The sequence below is a fragment of the Leuciscus leuciscus genome (genome assembly GCF_965113295.1).
Source record: "Leuciscus leuciscus genome assembly, chromosome: 12".
NCBI classification, from domain to species: domain Eukaryota; kingdom Metazoa; phylum Chordata; class Actinopteri; order Cypriniformes; family Leuciscidae; genus Leuciscus; species Leuciscus leuciscus.
Genome location: NC_138736.1, coordinates 25,262,757 through 25,272,815, shown reverse-complemented (window position 1 = coordinate 25,272,815; position 10,059 = coordinate 25,262,757). Strand labels below are relative to the sequence as shown.

The 10,059-nt window shown below is 35.7% G+C and overlaps 1 protein-coding gene and 1 long non-coding RNA gene across 3 annotated transcripts; both read left to right on the top strand.

Annotated features, from left to right (window-relative positions):
- The first annotated feature begins 989 nt into the window (after positions 1 to 989).
- Positions 990 to 2,578, top strand: LOC309511593. The gene is made up of 3 exons (XR_014210704.1): positions 990 to 1,203; positions 1,474 to 1,696; positions 1,780 to 2,578. It is a non-coding gene; the product is annotated as an uncharacterized lncRNA (long non-coding RNA).
- A 3,241-nt stretch (positions 2,579 to 5,819) lies between these two features.
- LOC309511830 (uncharacterized protein) lies at positions 5,820 to 9,799 on the top strand. Of its 2 annotated transcripts, XM_082187151.1 has the most exons (10): positions 5,820 to 6,225; positions 7,081 to 7,182; positions 7,380 to 7,612; positions 7,980 to 8,073; positions 8,177 to 8,376; positions 8,468 to 8,585; positions 8,672 to 8,763; positions 8,876 to 8,982; positions 9,191 to 9,367; positions 9,516 to 9,799. In XM_082187151.1, exons 5-8 carry the CDS (start codon positions 8,323 to 8,325, stop codon positions 8,960 to 8,962), a joined length of 351 nt encoding a protein of 116 aa, XP_082043277.1. In that variant the 5' UTR covers positions 5,820 to 6,225; positions 7,081 to 7,182; positions 7,380 to 7,612; positions 7,980 to 8,073; positions 8,177 to 8,322; the 3' UTR covers positions 8,963 to 8,982; positions 9,191 to 9,367; positions 9,516 to 9,799. The 2 variants fall into 2 exon arrangements, with proteins under 2 accessions (XP_082043277.1, XP_082043278.1); XM_082187152.1 differs by lacking the exon at positions 5,820 to 6,225 and having other exon boundaries at positions 6,982 to 7,182; positions 7,980 to 8,031.
- Positions 9,800 to 10,059: the final 260 nt, after the last annotated feature.

The following is a 10,059-nucleotide window of genomic DNA, read 5'->3' as shown; positions in this document are numbered from 1 at the left end:
CATTTGCGTTTGAATAGCGCGCGCTCTCCGTGGGCGTGGCAGATTACAACGTAATGAGATGAGATGAGCTCGACTGGAATCGCTCTCTTTTAATACAGATTTCACAAGATGAGAATATTTGTTTTTTATATAAATTACTTCATTTAAAAGAAGAGAATTCAAGCTTCATGCCTGTGTGTCTGTATGCCTGTTTGACTGAGTATTCGCTCAGTTATGGTTAATTTTCGGACGCGTTTCAGAATGGACTTCACTGGCAGAGAGAAGGCAGAACTCGCTTCGTGTTTATTTTTCTTTATTTGGCAAAAAGCACAACACTTTGTTTTTATTGTGAGTATACACAAAAATAATACACATTTAACAGAATCGATTGATAATCAAAGTCAACTGAGTATTTATGAGTTTCTTTTACACTGATTAAAAAAAAGCGAGCTGGTATCGCCGGCGATACCGTAGACCTCAGGGGGTTAAAAAAAAAAAAAGTCAATAATTTGATCTGAGTTAACTAAAAACAAACAAACAAAGAAAAATACTTAAATTATTAGAGTTAACTTTCTTTTGAAACAGCATAGCAAGAGAATATATTTATTTGTAGGCTGATATCAATTTAGCTAAAACCAATACTTTTGTGCTTGATTTCGGTTTTTTAACTGTATTAGGTGAAAATACTTAAAACAAGAATCTATCAATAGAACGATTTTCATAACTACGAAAATTCACTTCTTTCATTTCACATTTCACTTCTAACAAGTGGCTTAGTTCAGTGTACAAATCCAACGGTTACACACCCACGCCAGTAGGGGGAAGTGCCTCTGCTTTCAGGTGACCGATTGAAGTCCTGTCCTGACTTCCGTGTTGTGCTATTTACATACACCAAAGTCCTTCTGGATACACAGAACTTGCCTGGGAACATTCTTCTTTTAGTGGCTTTCAGGTAAATAGAAAGATAACTATCACTAGTTATCTATACGATATAACTATCACTATCAAGATAAATTGGTGTGTTTGAGCACAGGTATTGGAGCCCTTAACATTATAGACACATTTTAGTGTCCTGATTTTCCTGATTGGCTGGGAAAAATGCAGAAGTCTACGTAGAACCCAGTAGACCGTTCACTATCAGGAAGTTTTGGAAAAACAACCAACGACCAACAACAACAACAACAACAACCAACGACCTACACAGCTTCACATTCTCACGAAAAAGTGAGTGAAATACGTTACAGTTTCATGATGTTGTGGTTGTAATGCAAGGGTTTGGGGTTTAACCTTAAGCCCTTTCCCTCGTAGGGCTTTGTTATCTCCTTGGTTGTCTAAATACATCCATCGTTTATTTAGATAAGCATGTAAACGATCAGGAACAATATAAACATAATGCTTCCACCACCTGCATGTACGTTTTTTAGTTTTTTTGTGTGTGTGCAAGAAACCTATCATAAATGAACTGACCAATATTCATATCTACTTTCTTTTTAGATGAGTCAACACCACACAGAAAACCAGCCGGTCGCCCAGAATTGGATGGGTCTATTGTGACGCAAGCTCGGCCTGAAGGTACAGTGGCTTTGAATTTTCCATTTCCAATTAAATACAATTTCATGACAAGGAACTTAAGAGTAACTTGACTTTTATGTTGTTGTAAACAGCAGAACTCATCACACAGAGGGAGGTGGCTCAGCCATGGAGACGGAAATGAGAGGTAAGAAGACTCACATAAGTTGTTCACATATGCAAGTATGTAATGTATAACAACTAAAACTAACACCATTCATTTTTCCATAGCCGTGAGGGCATCCATTACCCGCATGGCACAGCGGATGGACGCATTTGAGGCAGAGTCCTGACGGGTGACCCGCAAATTTTGCTCAAACGTGTGAAAATATCCAACTGTGTCGGATACGGGTGCGGGTCGGGTTGGACACGGGGGAAACACGGGTCTAAACACGGGTTTAAAACAATCACGTGCAAACGTAAAAAATATATGCATATTTTTAGGAACACATCTACAGAAATATGCCTGTATTTCAAGTTGATAAAATAATTTAAAATCCACATCAGTTTATTTGTGCCCACGCCCCTCAGGATCTATACCTACTTTCTTAAAAATTCATCATAACCGCGCTCGCGATCTGCTTGCAGATGGATGCTGAGGAGTTGAAGAAAAGAATAGCTTGTGGAGATTATAAAGTTGTCGACAATACGTCATCAAAAATCAAGTCCAGTGTGTGGGAGAAATTTGGAGTTATCTGAAGAAAATATTGTGAAAGGCTTTGCTGCATGCATTTTCGTGTTGGATAGCCGCAAATCTGGAACTTCATCGCAGAGGAAGCATGAAGAGATATTAACTGTGGTAACAAACCATGAATTGTTAGCTGGGTTATTGAAGCAATTAAGCCTCAAATTGAAGCATATAAAAAGTTGAACAAAATTATGTCTATTAAATGTTCAGATGAAGAAAATACAACCAATGATAATTCATTTGATCCAGATTGGACAAATATAATAACTGAAGCTGAAAATAAATATTCACAAGAACCAGTGAAATCCGCCTCAAACCAATCTATCCAACTTTGTCTGAACAATATACCCCTTGTGAAAAAGAAGTGTGCTTAATTGTATTGAAAGCACACTTTTTGTGTGCTTAAAATAATAAAAGTATACTTTTTGAAAAGTGCACTTGCAGATAATATAATAAAATTAAAATTAAAGACCACTTAAGTGTACTTAAAGGGAATACACTTTAATGACAATATTTATTAACACACTTAAGTGCACTTTTACAAATGCACTTTGTAATAATATCTAATTAAGTTTAACTTAAAGTAAGTACACTTTCAATACAATATTTATAAACACACTTAAGTGCATTTAAAAAAAATGCACTTTGTAATAATGTCTAATTAAGCTTAACTTAAAGAAAGTACACTTTCATCACAATATTTATAAACACACTTAAGTGCACTTTTTACAAATGCACTTTGTAATAATATCTAATTAAGTTTAACTTAAAGTACACTTTCATCACAATATTTATAAACACACTTAAGTGTATTTTTAAAAATGCACTTTGTAAAAATGTCTAATTAAGCTTAACTTAAAGAAAGTACACTTTCATCACAATATTTATAAACACACTTAAGTAAAACATTTTTACAAGTGCACTTTGTAATAATATCTAATTAAGTTTAATTTAAAGTAAGTACACTTTCATCACAATATTTCTTAACACACTTAAATACACTTTGTAAAAATGCACTTTGTAATAATGTCTAATTAAGTTTTACTTAAAGAAAGAACACTTTTATGATAATATTTATAAACACACTTAAGTGCACTTTTTATGAATGCACTTTGTAATAATATCTAATTAAGTTTAACTTAAAGTAAGTACGCTTTCATCACAATATTTCTTAACACACTTAAGTACACTTTTTAAAAATGCACTTTGTAATAATGTCTAATTAAGCTTAACTTAAAGAAAGTACACTTTCATCATAATTTTTATAAACACACTTAAGTGCACTTTTTAATAATGTCTAGTTAAATGTTACTTAAAGAAAGAACACTTTCATGACAATATTTATAAACATACTTAAGTGCATGTTTTAAAAACTGCACTTTGTAATGTCTACTAAGTTTTACTTAAACATACATTTTAAATAATTATGATTTATAACACATTTTTAAACACACATTTAATTGTATTAATTGCGAGCAAAAGTTAAACAAATGTAAACAAAATTAATTTGCATTTAAATTCAGTTAAAATACATTTAATTTTAATCACACTACACTACATTGAAAAAAATATTGACTTTTAGTTAGGTTAATGAAAGTTTTGTGAACTTACAGACTTTAACAACACAATGAGTTAGAACAACTTCAACTTAAACAGAAAAGCTGAAATAACATTTAACCATGCATGATATATGAATATGTTGTTTAATGCGCATGCGCGAGAAATACTACGTCATTATGACGCACTACTTCACTAGAGTTTGAAAAATGCGCTATGTTTTGCGATCGTTTGCGATGCGTGATGATACTGAAGCTAGCCAAACAAGAGAACAAAAGGAGCACCACGTTTGGATGTTTGTTTGCAGATGAGACGTTATGCTGCAAATAATCAGTCAAGTAAGTATGATCTTGATGCTTTCTTTAGTTAATTTTTTTTTTCACCGTAACATGTCAGTTGCTGAATGCATTTGAATCACAGATATTATAAACTCAATAGACTCGGGAGGTGAATTAATCATGTTTTCAATAATTTATATATGATTGCATTCTAATAATGTCTTGCATTGTAATGTGAGGAAGGTGTGTGTGGTCGTGTTCGAGGAATTTGGTTGCTGATTTTTTTTTTTAAACTAAACCGACTTTTTCAATTATTTTAAACAAGCTACTAAAAATTTGCTGAATGTTGATCCAATATTGTAACACTCGAAGACGTTTATATACATTTAATACAAATAATCAATTTTATAACCACCATAAATATTTAATATATTACCCACCTCTAGAAAAAATGCTTGTAATGTGTTCAATTTCATTTTGTATTTAAAGAGTTGTTCAATTACTATTTGTTTTGGAATATGTAATATTTTTGTGTTTATCTGGATTTAAACATTCATTTTGCAGGATCAGTTCATATTTGTTATTGGAGATACAGTGCAAGCGGTGTGTAATCACAGACCTGTATTGATGAGGTGATGTTACAAGATTTATCCAACCCGTTCTCATCTCAGGGCGTCATATAAGGCCGTTTTGTCACGTCCTTCGGCGTTTTCTGCCCACGCATATATCACCCTTTTGCGTATAGATGACACGCACATGGCTTTCAACCAACTTCAATGTAAAACCATCCGCGATGTAATTACACGCTCAGGGCTTCGCCAGTCGTCAATTCACCTCAACATTGATCGACTGCACAGACTATAAAGACGTTTTCAGCAACGACTTATGTTTGCTCTATGATTAGGATTGCCTACACCTAATATAGGAGGTCATTGTTTTCCATTATTTATCTTTTGAGAGGAGATATTCGCCATTTTCAACACCCTTATCGTCTGTGAGAGACGCTCGCGGCTTAACCACCTCCAATGCAACCCACCCGCGTTTTACAGGACGCAGTTGGACTTTGCTAGCCAATCCAAGTGCGTGATATCAGACGCTTTCAGCAACAGTAGCATGCGTAGGCTACAATTTCGTTAAGTTTTAAATAAGCCTGTGGTAGCCTACTCAATTTAAACGTGAATGTGTGCTAGGTATCCTAACTAAAAACACGACAATATAGGTTCCATCATCCCTTAATTGCCCGCAGGAGTATATTGGCCGAATTCAACACACACCCTTTATCGTGTGTGAGAGACGCTCATGGCTTTCAACCATCAATGCAACCCACGGGCGTTTTACAGGACGCCGTTGGACTCGTTGAATATGGACGCTTGGCCAGGACCCCTTGGCGTCACTTTTTAACGCACTGGGTATACCTTTGGCGTCATTTTTCAACGTGCAGGGTAGTCTTGTTTGACTTCTATAGAACTCTGAACCGGAGCCTGCGGCGTTGAAATTTGACGTCTTGGGTAACACCGCAACCCGTCTGCTGTGCTGTGTATGGGTCGAGGCTACAATAAATACAAATAAAAAGGAATAGACTACAATAAATGATCTATGCCAGGGCTAGTCAAATGGCGGCCCCCAGATGATATTTATCTGGCCCTCCAACTGGTTTTTGATGTTTAAAAACCCTCGCAATCTGATATCAAAGTGCCCTCTCTGCGCAAAGGTTTAGCGCGTTCGGCAACCGCATTCAGCGATGAGTTTAACAACGCACATGGTGTGCAACCGCATTCAGCGGTGAGTTTAACAACGCTCAACTGCAGGTAAAACGGCATTCAGAGGTGAGTTTAACCAAAACAACGCTCAACTGCAGGTAAAACTGCATTCAAAGGTGAGTTTAACAACGCTCCACGGCGTGCAAGTAAGCAGTTTAAGCGTTTTCTTGTCATAGGAACTGGTACATAGGTACACTGCTTTAACTAGAGCATGCTGGGTAACGTATTTTTATCGGAGGTTTGTTGATGTTAATAAATATATATAATATGCTACGATTGTGTTCAATTAATATTTTATTTTTTATTTTATTTTTTATTGATTAAATCCTCTAAATTAATAACGCTGACGTCACTGTATGGGGCGATCCCAAGGTCCATTGCGATTTCCCACTTGGTAAGTAGAAGAGTTAATTAATAGAGATTGATACTATTCTTAAATTTACACATCTAAAAACTGTTGAATCAGGACAAGAAGTTGTGTTTATAACCTTTAGATGTGTAAGGTGGCAATTTCGTATGACGGTAAATAATAGAAGGCATTATAAAAATATAGCTTGCTGCACCAAATGTGCAGGCTAGCAAAGTTAGCTAATTGAATTCAAGTTAATTTTTGTCGCATATAATCATCATGTATCGTAGGGGAATGTAATATTTTCAGTATTACATTAGCCCACAACTATTATGTTCAGATGAAGAACAGTTGCCAGATTGGTTTGTTTTACAGCCTAATTGTTTAAAATCCACGCAAAATTATATAATTAATACCCAAATAAATCTATAATTAACAATACAAATTAATTCATAACTACTAAATTGTGGCTCATCACAATTTTTCAATATGAAATAAAACAATTAATGTGTATAATTAATGTAACAAGTAATGCTGTCATAACTTATTGACTGATTTATATATATATATATATATATTAGAAGTTCTGATGTGGCTTTGTTTGGAAATTATTTATTTTTTTATTTTTTTTGAAATAGAGCAAAACTTACATTTATTGACAATTTTTGTCTAATTTCTATCTAAAATGTAATTAACAATATTCACTTCTTGTTTATTGAAAAGGAATATCACATACAATTTAGCCCATTCTGGCAACACAGATGAAGAGAATACTGGTGTAAAATGTTCAATTCTGTTTTTTTTGTTTTTTTTCTTTAGGTCCCTCTTCGGCAGCTTCAAAAATTATTTTTAGCCTTACCCCCTTAACATAATTCAAGTGTACTGTATGCTCTTTTTCAGTCCGGCTTGTACCTGTGGAGATGCCTGACAAAATCTGTGGTTGTTCACCAGAGTTATTGAGGGTTAGTCCAGGAAAGATTGTTGCTGTGGTCACAATGAATGGTAAGAATGTGAAGAACTTTATTTTGTCCTGTTTGAGAAGCATCTTTAAAATAAATATATATCCATACGCGACTCCCTACAAGTTTGACATAGATATAAAACTAAAAATATATGAAGTATACAAAGTAATATATAAATAGTACAAAGAACCCAAACCCTGGTTTACATTACAGTGGATGTGTTTTTGATATTTCCAGGATGACATGATCGAACCATGCCCGAGTTAATTTGTGAGGCATGCCAATCCACTTGGACTGCTGGAGTCGATGCCCTAAACAGAAGTGACTACTGGCCTGCAACCCTTCAATTTGCCACAGTTTATGCCACAGATGTCTTTTTTTCATTTGAAGAAATGAAGATGGCGGCACCAGGACTGTCCTGCCAAGCATTTTTAAGAATACTGAATCAGCCAACGGTCCGCTTTGGTCGTGTGAGTATTGAATTGATCTATCCTGCAGTGTTGTTGATATCTTTGAGTTGTTGGTTGATAAGCAAGATCTCAGCAGACAGTTTTCTGAAAAGTTTTTTTGAGTGGGAGGCTGTGCGATTTGAGGTGGACAACATATGCAAGGAAGAGCCCTTCAACTGTCCTGCATGCACCCTAGATATGCTTGCAGTTTCAGTTGATGGAAACCGCAAGCATTACCGTTTCAAGAATGCTGCTAGCTACTCCAAACTGTGTATCACAGTGTTTGTATTAATAAGAAAACATAGCTCTTTAATGTGAACTAAGAAATCTCAGATTTTAAGTTATAAATTGTTGTCAATCATCAATTGTTGTTTTTTTGTTTTTTTAGATCTGAGGAACAGGCCATCTTTGAAGGCGTCTTCATAGCCAAGGATGAAGACGTAAAAAGATTTGTAGACCACATTCACAACACAACCAAACATGTAAAATTCTAGATGATAATTAGACTACAGCACTATAATAACCTCTTTCTGAAGAGTTTGTTTAGGAGAGTCTTATTTTCATCAACAATTTTCCATATTGTAGTTCAGTGGAAGAAGTGTTTGTGGAGGGGAGTGGTCAGCAGCCAGAGATACCTCCCAAAGATCTGCCAGCAAGGTAGACGAGGAGGGATTGGAGCTTGTGGTGTGTCGGCACGGAGTCCTGCTCCAGAGCTCCAGCACCTTCTTAACATGAAGCCATTCCTTTCGGTATTTCATGCCAAAGCCCATGATTTTAAATACGAGGTAAGGAAGTGTTGCTATGTGATAGAATCGTATTATCTAAACTGAACATCTGCAAACATCTGTTTATTTTTATTTTTTTATTCTTAACCAGGTAAAATGGAGTGGGGCATATCAGGACGGTGCTGGTTTAACACTAGGGGAGGAGGTGGAACAGTGCAATGCCTTCCTATCTAGGATTGCAGTAACCAGTAAGCATATGTCAAAAGCAGGTAAGATTACCACATACTGCACTAGTTACATCCTTACATAATACGTAGGAGGAATATGGTAACATCATATTTTCTTTGTTTTTCAGGATGCACAGACATGCTGACTCTCATGGCCATGCGCTGGAATCAGCAAAAGTTCAACAATTTGGCTATCTCACTGACCCGCCGATATCAAAAGGTAATGACATCAGTAGAACTAATTTTAGATGTTCAGTACTGCATGTTAGCAGTGTATGAAGCTGTGCATTGAACATTTGTTTTTTGTTTCTTACCACTGTTTGTTATTGTAGACCACAAAAGCTCTGCAAAGCCAGTTACAAAACCTAGAGTCCATGAAAGCGCAATTGACAGTGACAGCAAGCCAATTGGAAGAATGATGTAAAGGATTGGGCTGACGGTGAGGAAATGATTACTTGTAATACATTTAGTCACAAATAATTGTAATTGTTACTGTTTGTTGACTGCTTCTGACAAATCTGATACATAATGACACATAACCCACAATGCTTCAAATGTCATTCTGTAACCCCATACTATTTCAGAGATTCTTTGAAGGTTGATGTTTAATACAAATTATTTATTTATTTATCATAAATGCATTCCAGACTCTGTCGATCTAAGGACAAAGAGAAAGGCGTTTGACATCATCATGTCAGTAAGGAGACTTGAGGAGGAGCAGAAGATTCTTGTTGCAGAGATGGACCACCATTGGAAATCTCTTTCAACTCGTTCCGATACCCTCAGAGAGCTGTCCTGCTTGTTTTCCAGTGAGACAATGAAAAGTATGTATTTGTAATAAATTACATAAACATAGGGTTGCCCCGACCAAAGATTACTATTAGGGGGCAGCCCTAATAAATATACACAACAATGATGACTGTTTATAAAGTTTCTAATGCTGGTCTTATATTCTTGTGTTCCTCTTTTAAGATTCGCAATGTGGCCTAAGTGAAGAAGGTTTGAAAGGTCTGCAGAGCATCATCCTCAGAAAGTGGCATCAAATCAGAGAAATGAAGGTGCAAGCAAGAGACTGTTACCTGCAAGTTTTGTCTGGAGCAGAGGACATCAACTTCTTGTACAGTGCTTCAGCTGATGAGTACGACAGTGACTACGAAATATCTGATGATGGACTGTAATCTACAAGACAGTAACACCTTTCATACTTCTGGACAATGACCTTTACTATGAATATAAAGCATGTAATAAAATCTGCTTTTTATCACCATAAATACAACCAAAGTGTTACCTCTTCTTCACATAGAAATGTGTGCATGCATGCACTGTGTGGTACAGTAACTTTCATTAGTTGAACTGTAGGGTGCTGTATAACAATTGAAACCTGTTAAGAGACATGGAAGAAGCAGATTATAAGGAAGAACACCATAATGATGAGGAATAATTTTCTCCCCAACATAATATTCAATGTGCTTTCTGTGTAATCTAGTACAGGTTTCATAGTCAACTGATGTGATTC

Excerpts from the sequence above, each read along its gene's own strand:
- LOC309511830 (XM_082187151.1), top strand. The coding sequence starts at position 8,323 with ATGAAGCCATTCCTTTCGGTATTTCATGCCAAAGCCCATGATTTTAAA. Across the intron at positions 8,586-8,671 it reads TAAGCATATGTCAAAAGCAG|GATGCACAGACATGCTGACT; the intron begins GTAAGATTACCA and ends TTTGTTTTTCAG. Across the intron at positions 8,764-8,875 it reads TGACCCGCCGATATCAAAAG|ACCACAAAAGCTCTGCAAAG; the intron begins GTAATGACATCA and ends TTGTTATTGTAG.